The 15,091-nt window shown below is 43.8% G+C and overlaps 2 protein-coding genes across 2 annotated transcripts in view; one reads left to right on the top strand and one right to left on the bottom strand.

Annotated features, from left to right (window-relative positions):
* si:dkeyp-69b9.6 (uncharacterized) overlaps positions 1 to 15,091 on the top strand; it is a 752,000-nt gene that overhangs the window by 526,406 nt on the left and 210,503 nt on the right. The window lies entirely within an intron of this gene.
* Positions 133 to 15,091, bottom strand: part of LOC114666522 (glutamate receptor ionotropic, NMDA 2D) — a 168,864-nt gene continuing 153,905 nt past the window's right edge. The window contains 1 exon segment of the mRNA XM_051919843.1: positions 133 to 5,155. Coding sequence (XP_051775803.1) covers positions 2,192 to 5,155 — 2,964 coding nt within the window. The 3' untranslated portion in view covers positions 133 to 2,191.

The raw sequence follows: 15,091 nt of genomic DNA on the forward strand, positions 1-15,091 counted from the left end.
GCATTAGATAGATAGATAGATAGATAGATAGATAGATAGATAGATAGATAGATAGATAGATAGATAGATATGAAGGACACTATATGATAGATAGATAGATAGATAGATAGATAGATAGATAGATAGATAGATAGATAGATATGAAGGACACTATATGATAGATAGATAGATAGATAGATAGATAGATAGATAGATAGATAGATAGATAGATAGATATGAAGGACACTATATGATAGATAGATAGATAGATAGATAGATAGATAGATAGATAGATAGATAGATAGATAGATAGATAGATAGATAGATATGAAGGACACTATATGATAGATAGATAGATAGATAGATAGATAGATATGAAGGACACTATATGATAGATAGATAGATAGATAGATAGATAGATAGATAGATAGATAGATAGATAGATAGATAGATAGATAGATAGATAGATAGATAGATAGATAGATAGATAGATAGATAGTGCAATGCCTGAGAAGCATGTATTCTTTCAGATTGCCCGAGTTACACTTTAAATTCACTTTAGTGCAATGATGAAAATTAAAAGTCTAAGATGCCTTTAGACAGTTGACCAGTCAGCCCTTTTTTATCGCTGTTTCCATAAGCAAAATGCTTGAGTGCAGCCTCCTTAAATTTACTGTTAAGGAAAAAAAGTGTGATCAGGACAACTTATAGTTTCTACTAAAGTAAATTTCAGTCTTAATCCCTGGTATATCCTCAGGTGACAAGGCCTTATCATGGGACATTCAGGGCAGGCATGCGGCCATTCATATAATGGGCAAAAGACTGGGAAAGTGCTAAATGAACCACCACATGGAAACAGCGCACACTTTACACTGGGATCAATTTTTCATCAGTATTAAATAGTCATGTCTCTGGCAACTATGTGCTGGAAACATATCGATATTAGCAAAATTTTAAAAAATACGTAGAACAGCTACATGTTTATGTACTCTACTTTGGGATGTTGTTCAAGAATATTTCCCAAGTTTCCTATAATAAGGCCATTATACTTTTTGTAACCTTTTGTGGGTTATGAGGGCTTCAGTTCTAAGGCTAGAATTATATTTGTGTCTACCTGGTGATTGATTGATAGATAGATAGATAGATAGATAGATAGATAGATAGATAGACTGATTGATTTAACAGGAGGAACTCTTGTAGAGACTCATTGGTTTTATGCACTAACTTTACGCTAGCCTTAAAGCTGCTATTTGGCAGACCGCCTGATTAAAGAGTGGATAAAGACAATATTGACACCCTCCTCCCCCCCATTCCATGCCAGTGTTTAATCAGCTTTGATTTCAAATTGAAAAACACAGCTTTGATGCAGTTCACAGTTTGATATTCTCCAAGTCTAGTGTTTTGATGCCAAGTCACTCCACACTTCCTGGTCTCTGCTGGTAGCACAACTCCCACAGAGATCTCAGCGTGCAGTGTGCCCACTCACCCTCCCCAGCCCTTACCCAACATATTGACAAGAAAATGCTTCCTTTATTTTTTTCTCTTTCTGTTCCTACGTCTCCATAACAATTTTTTTGAACGTCTTGGTTGATTTCACAGTATTCACAGCTAGTACCCCTTGCAGAACCCTTCCACTGTTGCCAGGGGGGTCAGCAGTTTTGTGGCTAATCACCTCTTGATAGTTATTTTTTTTCCAGCTTCTACAGACCTCCCATTACGAGAAAAATATCAATGCAATAATTAAACAAAAAGGTGTTTGCAGTGCTCCCTCGTTCTCTGCTTTGAAGATGAGTGGGGTGCCAAATCTGGTGCCTAGAACACAAATCTGACTCACTACCTCATTAGGACAAGAAGAACGCAAGCCTTGTAATGTCCAGTTTTCACTTCCACTGTCCCAAATAATGCGTATGTCCTTGTCAGTGCAAGGGCGATGCCTTGCCCCTACTTAGCTAACCAGTAGAATTATCTTCTACTGAATAAATATAAAGAAATGTTTCTAATCAGTCTGCCCCCTCGTTCCCACCCCAGTCCTGCCCACCCACACCATTGTCTGTTTGTGTAGTGCCAGCCCCTGGCTAGGGCAGCTTGGTGTTTGGGTTGAAAGACACCCTTTAGACATTTTCATCCTCCAGCCAGCTGAGAGGGACTGGATTGGCTGCGGCAGCGCCGTCCAGAGTGTTAACTGCACCCCTTTTCTGCCTTCTACTTTATATCATACCTCCGACTCAAGGCTGGAAAAGTGGGCAGAACCCCTCCGAGAACAGAGGCTCTTGGATTTCAGTGGCAGATGCGGTGAATAGAAGCGACGGGGAGCTGGGAAGGAAGTGATCCGCTGATACTGCTGTCGTGCGCTGCTAGCAGTGACGGCGACAGTAGGTGGTGGTGGGGCGGAGCTTGTTGCAGGAGGTGGAGCAGACGGGACTGAAGGAATCAGGATGGGCAGTGGTGCTTCCAAGGGAGGCATTGGCTTGTCCTGTGGAGGCGGTGGGCATAATGGAGATGGTTTCTGATGTTTGTGGAAAGAGCTTGCTTGTTGGATAGCCCCAGCGCGACTTGTGGACAAGTCTTCATGGCTCCGACAGGAAGCCAAGGTGGTATGCTGTGTACCACTAGGAGGTGCAGGGATGCGTGGGATGAGTGGAGGGGGCTGTGTGGGTAGCGGGGCACCACTGTAGTGATGTCCACAGCAGCAGCAATGACCCCGTTTGCTGTGCTTTTGCATGCGGCATGTGGAGCGTTCTTCTTTCCTCGCTTTTTGCTTTGCCTCAGTCTTCATTGCAATTTTTTCCACAGACCAGTAGCGCCGAGGAAGAGGTGGTGCTTGGACAGGCCACGGCACTGACCCCAAATCCCCTTCCACTCCACCCCGGCTCTTCACACTTCCACCCTTCTCCCGTGCTGGATAGGTGCCAAAGAAGAGGTGTGGAGATGGCTGTCTATGGGAGCAGTTATCAACGTCGTCTTCCTCTTCTTCTTCCTCTTCCTCTTCTTCCTCTTCCTCTTCAGCTTGATAACGCTTGAAATTTCCAAACTCTTCTGGAAATGGGCGGAAATCCTGAAAGTCTGAGACCGAATGCAGTTCTGGAGGAAAGTTTGTAAACTTCTGGAAATCCTGGAACTCTTGTTGGAAATCGCGAAATTCTTCAAACAGCGGCTCTTCTTCCTCCTGCTCTTCCTCCTCCTCCTCTTCCTCCTCTTCTTCCTCCTCTTCCTCTTCCTCTATTTCCTCATCCTCATCCTCACCTAAGCCTTGAGCGTCAGTTGCCTCTCCACTGGTCTGCCATGTCGACTCTGCATATTCATCTGTCTCATTGGTGGTTCTGTCTTGATTTGCCTCATTGTCTTTCTCATCCACTTCCTCCTCATTAGAGATGGATTCAGATTGGGAGTCCCACTCGTCCCGGCGCCGCCCAGTCCGCACTATGACCCTCGAATGTTGTGGGCACTCTGCCTCACTTGGGAAGTGTAAGAGCAATGGGCGGGTCTCTCCAGTTCCAGGACTTTTACCTTTCTTCCTCCTTGATCTTCCTCGGATTTTCCCTGTGACTCCTTGCATGTGTGCTGGACAAGCAAGAGCAGGGTGGAGAAACTCTTGATGCCCCAGGCTATCTAGCCAGCAGCAGGGGTAATAATGACTGTGGTTGTGTGGAATGGGCTTTGTAAATTTGCCCACCTTCCTTGTGGACTTTTTAGACTGCTGGGCCACTATGTCTGCCTTCTTCTCCTTCTTCCCTGATTCTTCCTTGTCGGCCTTCTTTTTTGCCACTATCTTCTTTTTCTTTGGCTTTTCATCTCTTGGTGGCAGTGGTGGCGGTACAAGGCTGCTGATGGTAGCTGCAGAGCATGGCCTACGTGGCAGAGACCCACGCCTACTGCTTCTGCTACTCCTGGTGCGACTCAAGCTCCTCTGGGTGCTACTACGTCCTCGACGCTCCAGGAGCTCGTTTGCTGAATCATCTGCTGAGCTGGGGGTGCCTGAATCAGACACCGATGAAGCCCCAGTACCTCTGGCCAGGCTTGATGGCTGTGGTACAGGCTGGCGGGATCGACTTTCATCCTCATCTTTCTGAGTCACTGGATCAACTAGTTTATCAGAACTTTTCTCCCCCTGCATAGGGACATTTTCATAAAGAGGGATGGACACTTTGTCTTTATCTACAGTGGCATCACCAGTCTTTGCCACTCCCTTTGTACCAGAAGGTATCTTTTTCACCTTTCTGGTTTTCTTCAGAACTTTTCCTTTTCCCTTTGCAGCTACATTTCCTGTAGGTTGCACTTGTGCCCTCTGCAAAGACACAGCTTGAGAAACCTGGGCTCGCTTCCTCCAAAGAGAGACCCCTGGCATTATCCAGCCTTCTCCGCCCCCACTCAAGCTCTGGAACTGCATGCTTGCCATCTTGTTCGCTGCATCAGTGGCTTTCCCCTGCACTACTGTAACAGACTGGCTGCCTGACGGCTGTAAGTGCGGGTGCTGGTGAGGGTGTTGGATTTGGTGTGAGCTGCTTGGCAGAGGTTCATCTCGCTCTTGCACTATTGTGAAATAACTGGGAGGGGCAGCCTTTGGATGCTGAGAGGACTGGTGACTGGCAAGCCCAGCAGAAGCTGACTGACCCTGCAGCTGCTGCAAGGACTGCACGGGCACCTGGGTTGGAGGAGCTTGAGCTGCTGGTGCCTGCTGTGGCGGCACCTGCTGTGAAGAACCGGGATTTGGATTTTCAACACAAGACAATCCAGCAGGATCGATTGGGCCATAATATCTCCTGTATCCATCTAAGGCAGACCAGGAAGGAGGTGTCTTGACTTTTTTGGGGAAACTTGGCATTCCAAATGCACTCATTCCGCTCATTCCTGGAAATCCCATTTCTGATATCATGCCTCGGCTGCTCGGTGCCTTGGACGGTGGTGCAGCTAGTAGGTTGGGGCTACGGGAATGACGCCAACGCTCAACCACAGCTGAACGACGCTCAAGTCGTGGGAGGAAAGTGGAGCATGGAAGAGGAGCGGCTAAGAGAGGGGCAATCATCTGTTTCTCTAAGTGCGGGGTGCTGGTCGGCGCCAGCGGTTGCAAGGAAGGTGTATTTGGTGCAGCTGGAGGTGCGGGTTTCTTGTGCTGGGATGGGCCTGGCATCATCTGGTGCTCGGTTTCATCTTCAAAACTGCAGCAGCTGTACATTCCCTAGGCATAAAAAAAAAGAAAATGAGTGAAGAGCAGACAGAATGAGGTATTAAAAACAAAAGAGAAAGAGATTGAGAGACTGTGAGAGAGAAGACGAAATGAAAGGACAACAACAGAGCATAATGAATGCTTATAATACTGCATCAGGACCATTAAATATGGATGACAAGTTTTCAGAGAGCATTGAGAAGACTGTTATAAATGTCCTAATACAAGGAGAAAAGCAGGCTGTGCTGCTGGGATCCAGTTCTACATGAATTAGTGGAATTCCACAGGAGTCAGCCCAGGAGCAAAGACTTTTTCAGCATATTTACTTGGAAATAGACATGACAATGGTTATCAGCACATTTGTCCGTCTGTGGTATTTTTATTCTGCGGAGAGAGCGTCGACCTCATCGAGAGGTTTACTTACCTCGGCAGTGACATTTATGTCTCTGGTGACTCTTCCTATGAAGTCAGTGGATGGATTGGGAGAGCACGGGGGGGTCATGAGGTCGCTGGAAAGGGGTGTGTGGTGCTCCCCATATCTATGCAAAACGACCAAGGTCCAAGTCTTTAGGGTCCTGGTGCTTCCTGTTTTGCTATATGGTTGTGAGACATGGATGCCATCCAGTGTCCTGAGACGAAAAGTGGACTCCTTCGGTACTGTGTCTCTTTTGGATAATCCTTGGGTACCGCTGGTTTGACTTTGTGTTGCTCACGGAGTCCCAAATGGGGCACATTACCTGCATTGTGAGGGAGCGTCAGTTACGGCACTACGGCAATGTGGCACAATTCCCTGAGGGTGATCCGGTGTAACACCTGGCCGCGGCAGACAGATAGTCATTTCTGGAGGGTGGGACTGGATCGCGTGTCTGCCTGGGTGGTTGCCAACTGTGTGTTGGGTGTGGCAACGTTCTGTACCAGTGCATGCTCCCCAACCTGACCTGACCAGGTATTTTTACAAACAGTTGAAAGATTTTAATGATTCATTTTACATTGCATAAAGAAAACACCTACTGTAAATTTGTACATGTATTTTCATATACTTTAATAAAATCAATGAAAATACGGTCTAATAGAAATTCAAGAGATTGCCATCCATAGTGCAGCTATGGCATAAAGCTTTGGGCCAATCAAAGAACAGGAACATGGCATGACCCACACCCCACTTCCTATTTCTTGTCTGTAAACACGTGTCGTGGTAGACTGTCTGCAAACCCAGAAGTGTGGGCATGGTTGCCATCTCTTCATTCACGTTCTTCCCAGCTTATTCAGTTTACGGTCACCTTTTACTGTGTGCAAGGCATAAAAAAAGCACCCTGGGAAAGATACCAGGTCCATCACAGGGCAAATAAATGTCATGATTTATGGTCACATTGCAAATTGTGTGCTTTGTGACTGGTGTCACTACTCAGAAAAAACAGGTTTGCTCCATCGTCAAAAGATTTCCAGAGTTTAGAGCGGCATTTGACAACGGTCAGGCCTGACAGAAGTCAGAGAGGAAATGAAAGATAAGGAGGGAGTAAAGCCGGTGCTGGCAGTTGTGCTCACCTCGTGCAATGGGCATGGCAAGAAATGAGGAGACCCCAAGAAATAGGAGTGAGTCTAGGGAACAATGGCAGGAGACTATAAAATTTTACCAGATAGCTTATTGGAGATATATACTGTCAAGCCACATTATGGGGTTCTTTTAATTAGAGAAAGTGCCCTGCAGCTGCCTCAAACACCTGGTCATTTTATGCAAACACACAAGGGGCATGTATAGCGGTGATTCTCAATGTGGGGGGCGTTTGATTTTTTAGGGGGCAATTCGAGAATTTAGGTACGTTAAACAATTTATAAAATGAAAAAAACAGAAATTCACTGTAAAAAAACGATAGAAAAAATAAACAGTCAGTCAGTCATCGTCCAACCCGCTATATCATAACACAGGGTCACGGGGGTCTGCTGGAGCAAATCCCAACTAACAGGGGGTGCAAGGCAGGAACAAACCTCAGGCAGGGCGCCAGCCCATCGTTGAAAAACTAAACAAATAATTTTTATTTTTATTTTTTACACAGCGATTTATATATATATATATATATACCAGTAACGGCGTACTGCACCATAACGTGCAGTGAATACACTTGACTTGAGAGTTCCTGTTCGTTTGCTCAGAGGTTGATGCGCTTGCTGCTTCCTGAGCAGCTGTTCTTTACTCCACCCTAGCGGCCCGCTGCTTCTCTTCTTTCGTCGGCATCTTTTCGCGTTAAAACTGATTAAGTTAGTTTTTGTGTTGCAATTACTTAGTACGTTTTCTTTAAATTTTCACTTAAGCTGGCACTTAAGTCTTCAATCTGCCTCAAGAATGATTAGCGAAGGTGGGGAATGAGAATGGCGCCCGTACGCATGCGCTGCACGGCCGCCCTGCTGCACGGTGCTGAGAGTTGATTCAACAATAAAATAAAATAAAAATAAAAAGAGTAATAGAACTTATCACCCCAAAAGCGGGACGGCTAGTATGGAGAGGGCGTTTGTTACCTCCGCTTAGCTAGCAAACAAGAGAACTACTTAACAGATTTAGATCGGGTTTTTTTCTAGAATTTGCTTGAACATACCGGTTGATTTTGCGACTTCTCTCATTGCGCTAAGTATCATAGTTCACTTGCAACACCGATTTATTTGCATCAATCCGAAAGAGACGCAACGGGCTGAGGGTGGGTGGCGGGGCTCTCCTCACACACGTGCCAGCCTCAGGGCGGGTACCTTACCTCCACTTAGCTAGCGAACCAGAGAACTACTTAACGGATTTAGTTTGGGTTTTTTTTCTAGAATTTGCTTGAACATTCCGTTTGATTTTGAGACTTCTCTCATCGCGCTGAGAATCATAGTTTGCTTGCAGGAGCGATTATATTCGTGCTAATCCAAGACAGAGGCTGTGTGCCGAGGGTAGGGGGAAGAACGATGTCAGGAGTGTGGAGTGCGGGCAGGGCCCTCCTCACCGTCCTGTTTCTCTAATACGCGGGCAGAGCCGCAGGGGACAGCTAGTCTGACATACATGATTAAAAAGTGTAATATAAGAGAATTTCCATACACAAAAGTCCCAGTTACATTGTCTCATGTAGGGCGGAGCCTGCAAACTTTCTGGCATCAATGTACAGTATATATCATTAGAATAAGCCTTGATAGACATCACAGTACAGAAGAACATTACAACTTATACAGGTGAGAAGACACCATTCACTACATCAAGATTGATAAGGGCAGATTATAACACATTTGGCTCAGCATCTTCTTTTTAAGATTTGTGAAGGTTTTGGCTTCCACTGCTTTGTTCAGTAGTTCGTACCTTTTAATGACACTTGGTGTGAAGAAGTGTTTCCTGTTTTTCCACCACGTGTGCACTTCAATTTATTTGACACTGCCTTCTAGTACTGTATGTGCTTCAGTATTTAACTTGAAACATTTAGTTGGAGGGGTGGCACAGTGGGTAGCGCTGCTGCCTTGCAGTACAGAGACCTGGGTTCGCTTCCCGGGTCCTCCCTGCGTGGAGTTTGCATGTTCTCCCCGTGTCTGCGTGGGTTTCCTCCCACAGTCCAAAGACATGCAGGTTAGGTGGATTGGCGATCCTAAATTGTCCCATGTGTGTGTGCCCTGTGGTGGGATTTGTTCCTGCCTTGCGCCCTGTGTTGGCTGGGAATGGCTCCAGCAGACCACTGTGTTAGGATATAGCGGGCTGGATAATGACTGACTGACTGACATTTAGTTGGATCAACTAGGCTGAAGACCATTTTCCGTATACACTAAACAGATTCAGTTTTCTCAGGTTGTCAAAGTAGGACGTGCCGTTCTGTCCAGATATGCACTTGGGTGCGGACTTCTGGACAGTATTTGGTGTTTGTAGCACAGGGACCATAATTGCAAACAGTATTCTAGATACCAGTTTAAGTGCTTCTGTGCATTGCCTTCATAATGTAAATGCATTTTCAGAGTTTGCTCACTTTAAGTCTGTCCACCTTATATTTGTTATTGTTATACATTTGGTTGATACAATTATTCTAGGCAACTTACAAATCAAGATATTTTACAAGTGTTTGCATTTTTTAACAGGCACATTAAGTGAATTGGCCAGGGTCACAGGCAGGGACTGGACTGACAACCTGGGGTTTTAAAAGTCCGCTGCCTTAGCCAATAACACCACTCTCCCTCATAATAAAATGCCTTGTATTCCTCTGAGTAGCACGTTGCCTTATGCACACTGAAACACATTTTATAAATATTTGCAGAGTACTACAGAATCCATCCATCAATCCATCCTGCTATATCCTAACTACAGGGTCATGGGGGTATGCTGGAGCCAATCCCAGCCAACACAGGGCGCAAGGCAGGAAACAAACCCCGGGGCAGGGCGCCAGCCCACCGCAGACTACAGAATCTCTCCTGATTTTCCTGAGTTGCATTTGTACAACATCCTTGCTCATAATTTCAAACTCTGGTGACATGTTCAAATTTTCCAAGCATGCTCACAATATCAGAACCAATGCTGTTAATACATTATGAAGAGTAACTAACTTAGCGGAGATCTCAGTGGAAATGTACATTTGGCCTTGTACCATGTGGACCACTCTTTTCCTATTTGCTTTGTTTTCTGGCCTTTAGCCATCGTAAGATGGCATTCATGCCAATAAATGATTTTTCAATGAAGAACAATATCAAATACGTTTTTAAACTCTTAAGTCAATTATGTCATATGCTTTGCTTTTGTCTAATGCAGCAGCCTATTCAAGTCAGTCTTAATAGATTCCTCTCTTCTTCTTTTCCAAGACCAAGAAGGCAATTATTCAGAATATTATCTTGATACACGCAGCCTTCTGGTTTTATTTCTGATTATAGTTTATGCCATCCTGTTCTTGATGGTGGTACTGCTTATCAGTCTGTAACCATTGAGGTCTATTTGGTCTCCCTTCATCTTGCACTTGAGTCACACTTGGACTCTCAGGTCATTATATTCCATTAATCTCCTTTATTGTTCGTTTAACTATGCTTATTGACTGATTTTCATCTTTTTATTTCCTTCATCATTTTTGGAGAAGCTGTTGGCGTTTTGTTAGTTTGCAATGTACTAAACCAAGGTTCTGATGCATATTGGACTTAACTATTTCATTGAAGTCCTAGAACTAAATATGGACTGTGTTTTTACTTCTTTCTTATTGACATAATATATTCATAAAACATGCTGTTAAGTTATATATGATAAGAACATGTGAATATAAGCAAATTTTTATAAGAACATCTGAATCTAGCTTGTCTTATAAATGATTTATTTAAATATGCATTGATAGTTTAATACTTGGAGCCACCTTCATTACTGGCTCCTGTTTTGCGGCTGATGGTGCCTGGGCTGGACTTCACATACAGTATATACCACTATAACTGGATTAAGCAGGTTTAGACAATGGGTTAATGTATGGCTAGAAGTTAGCTAAATATACAGATTGCAATTATTAAGAGGCATATTTCGGCACAGGGGTCAATGCTAGTGGCTCACAGCTCTAGAGTTCAGATCCTGGTTCAGTCCCTACTTGTGTGTTCTCCCTCTATTTCTCCTCTAGTATTCCTCCATAAGCTTTAGGTTCATTGGTGGATCTAAACTGGACCCATTATTGTGTGTGTGTGTGTGTGAACAAGTCCTATTATCCTCTTTAACAAAACCCCTGTGTGCGTCCAGGGGTCAGGGGTGTCCGTGTGTGTGTGTGTCGTCTGGTGAAGTGCGCATGCGCGGGGCTGCGCCGCGCATCGCACCGTGCCCCGCACGTGCCCACGGCACCGTGGACGCACACACACTGGAAGCTGGGCACACAGTGAATGGCCTAGCCGCGGCCGCGCATGATAAGCAAATAAAGGACATCATTGCTGAGGAGAGTGCTGATTGGGTACTCGCGGCCGCGCACATAAAATCCATTGCTGGGCAGACGCCACACGTACAATAATGAGCTGCACGCCAGCACAGATTAAAATACTTGCTGGGGAACTGCACAGTACTTGCTGGGGAGACGCCACAGGCACGATTATCAGCTGCACGCCACACATTACATCAGTTGCTGGGGAGACTCTGCTGATTGCCCACTGTTGTGACAGAAACTTAAAGGCATATTACGGACATCAAAGCCAGTATTACTGTCTTACAAGGGTCAAGGTCCCTTGCCATTTAATGTAGACTGTTCCTACTGATGTTTATGCACTACTGTTCTAGCGCCCGTTATTGTAACGGGCTTAATGTCTAGTAATTGAATAATGTCCCAACCAGGATACATTCCTGCCTTGTACAGTGGTGCCTTGGTATACGTCCACTTTGGAATAAGTCCAACTTATAATTATATATTATAATTAATTCTTTAGAAGGCTGGCGTCCTTCAACATCTGCAATAAGATGCTGCAGATGTTCTATCAGACAGTTGTGGCGAGCGCCCTCTTCTATGCGGTGGTGTGCTGTCTATCTATCAACTTAGTATACGTCCTGTTTGGAAACAAAACATTTTGTTTGATATACGACCTTTGTTTGGAATACGACTCTCGTGCTAGAACACCGCGCGCTGCCCTTGTTTACCTCTCTCGAGACAAAGCCACGACTGCCCACGAGCGTCAGTACGCCAGTTGCTAGCATTCAGTGAACAACCCGCGCTATAACTCTCTGTGAATTTTCACGTGATTTTGTGTTATTTCGCGTAAATTTGAATTGATTGTTGAAAAGTATTGAAGGTAGCATGCGTATCCGGGACTTGGCTGCTGCATACCGTATGCCGAGAACAACGGTATCTACGATTGTGAAAAACAATGGCATTATTAAAAAGTAAAGTAAGGTTAAATTTTCATTTATTTCTTCTAATTGCTTTTGTATTTATGTATTTTAGTATTAAGCAGTGTTTAAATTATTTTATACAACCCCATCAATGTATAATATGCCAATAACAATAGGATTTTTTTTCATGGGAACGGATTACAGTAATCCCTCCTCCATCGCGGGGGTTGCATTCCAGAGCCACCCGCGAAATAAGACAATCCGCGAAGTAGAAACCATATGTTTATATGGTTATTTTTATATTGTCATGCTTGGGTCACAGATTTGCGCAGAAACACAGGAGGTTGTAGAGAGACAGGAACGTTATTCAAACACTGCAAACAAACATTTGTCTCTTTTTCAAAAGTTTAAACTGTGCTCCATGACAAGACAGAGATGACAGTTCCATCTCACAATTAAAAGAATGCAAACATATCTTCCTCTTCAAAGGAGTGCATGTCAGGAGCACAGAATGTCACATAGATAGAGAAAACAATCTCTAGCAAACAAATCAATAGGGCTGTTTGCTTTTAAGTATGCGAAGCACCGCGGCACAAAGCTGTTGAAGGCGGCAGCTCACACCCCCTCCGTCAGGAGCAGGGAGAGAGAGAGAGAGAGAGAGAGAGAGAGAGAGAGAGAGAGAGAGAGAGAGAGAGAGTTTGTTTTTCAGTCAAAAATCAATACGTGCCCTTCGAGCTTTTAAGTATGCGAAGCACTGTGCAGCATGTCGTTTCAGGAAGCAGCTGCACAAAAGATAGCAACGTGAAGATAATCTTTCAGCATTTTTAGACGAGCGTCCGTATCGTCTAGGTGTGCGAACAGCCCCCCTGCTCAATCCCCATACGTCAGGATCACAGATAGTCAGCGCAAGAGAGACAGAGAAAAGTAAGTTGGGTAGCTTCTCAGCCATCTGCCAATAGCGTCCCTTGTATGAAATCAACTGGGCAAACCAACTGAGGAAGCATGTACAAGAAATTAAAAGACCCATTGTCCGCAGAAATCCGTGAACCAGCAAAAAATCCGCGATATATATTTAATTATGCTTACATATAAAATCCGCGATGGAGTGAAGCCGCGAAAGGCAAAGTGCGATATAGCGAGGGATCACTGTAATCATTTTCCCTTTATTTCTTATGGGAAAAATTCATTTGGTATACGTCCTGTTTGGTATAAGTCCAAGGATCTGGAACGGATTAAGGACGTGTACCGAGGTACCACTGTATTTGGTTGCTACTAGTACGAGGGACGTTCAAAGCGTTTACAAGCATGCCCACGGTCCACTCATGTCTCATTCGTGTGAATGCTACTGTCAGACAAAGTTCCTGCACTCTCAGCTCCAAGCGGGGTCGGAAATAAAAGACAAAGAGTAGAAGACAAAATAGAACGTCGTAAAGAGGTTAAAAAATGGCACAATACACATGCAGAGCAGCTTAGAGATTATGAAAGTACTAAAATTCGAAAGTCTCAAAAAACTGAGAGTAAACATCGCATTAGCTCTAACAAACGGAAATTATTACTCGATGAAATAATGGAACAGCTAAAAGAGATCGAATATATGGACATACTGTAGGTGATATGATAGAAGTATGTAGATATTGTTTGGGTTCAAACTTTAAGTCACAGATTTGTAGATCGTCTAATTCGTGTTGCCATCAGGGAAAAGGAGTGAAGAGGCGTATCCGCGAGAATTCAAAGATTTGTTGTTTGGTGAAAGTGAAATCCACATACGCTAGTGTCAGAGACGCGAAGTGGCTGGCGTGCCCATGGTCCAATCACTTCTCATTCGTGTGAATGCTATTGTCAGACACAGTTCCTGCGCTCTCAGCTCCAAGCGGGGTCGGAAATAAAAGACAAAGTAGAACGTCATAAAGAGGTTCAAAAACGTTGGCACGATACACATGCAGAGAAGGTTAGAGAGTATGAAAGTACTAAAATTTGAAAGTCTCCAAAAACTGAGAGTAAAGATCGCATTAGCGCTAACAAATGGAAATTATTATTAATAACAGAACAGAGAAAAGAGATCGAATATATGGACATAGGTGATATGACAGAAGTATGTAGATATTGTTTGGCTTTAAAGTTTAAGTCGGAGACTTGTAGATCATCTAATTCATGTTGCCATCAGGGAAAAGTAGTGTTTCTTCACAATGAGGAGGTGTATCTGCAAGAATTAATAAAAGATTCGTTGTTTGATAAAAGTGAAATCCACATACGCAAGTGGCAGAGACGCAAAGTGGCCGGGGGGTTGGCAAGCGAAGCGAACAGGAGGCAGAGCCCCCTAATTTATTAAGAATTTCAAAACCTAATTACATCACTTTTCTACATAGCCACCTTCCTTTGTAATGAAATTTTCCCAGCGTTGTACCAACTTTTTAATGCCCAATTACTACTCCTCCCACCTTCAACATTTCCAATAAAACTATAAAAGTGCAGAAACGTTTTTGAACGTCCCTTATATTATCATGGCCATGAAATGGATTAAGTTAGTTTGATAATTGACAGATGGATGAATAGACAATTGCTCATATTATCAAATGTGTTCCGGTGGCAGCTAAAGCCATACAGAATGATATGGACAGAATTCATATTTACAAAGATATATAGCAAATGAACCACAATTTAGACAAATACAAAATTTTAAATGTAATAAGGACTGACAAGGTTTCAACTAGAAGCTACGTTTTGTGAAAGAGGTTTTGTTCCAAATGGACTTACCACTGTCTATAACTGGCAGCATGTACAGTATAAGAGATTAAAAGGGCCGATAAAGTGCTGGTTTATAATAACACTCATGCAGGGTGTATTAAAAATAAAGAGAAGATATCTTTAATCTGTATAGTGAACGTCCACGGCCATCTTTGGAAAACAATTGGAGTGCAATTTTGATTCCTGTGCAAAAAAGAAATTCCAGTGAGGGCCTGGTAGACTTACGCTGCGACTAAAGGCCATGATGTTCGAGTGGAGAATGAACGAGTTAAATCTTTTCAGCCTAAGCCAAGGAAGAAATAATGTGGATGCCAGCTGCTCATTTAAAATACACTCTTCAACGTGAATGTAGAGGCACAGAGCTGGGCAAGATGTTAGAAAACACTCCATTGTGAATATACTCAGTGAGAAAAATGTAGCTGGAGCCAACA

This window comes from Erpetoichthys calabaricus, chromosome 16 (genome assembly GCF_900747795.2).
Source record: "Erpetoichthys calabaricus chromosome 16, fErpCal1.3, whole genome shotgun sequence".
NCBI lineage: Eukaryota > Metazoa > Chordata > Cladistia > Polypteriformes > Polypteridae > Erpetoichthys > Erpetoichthys calabaricus.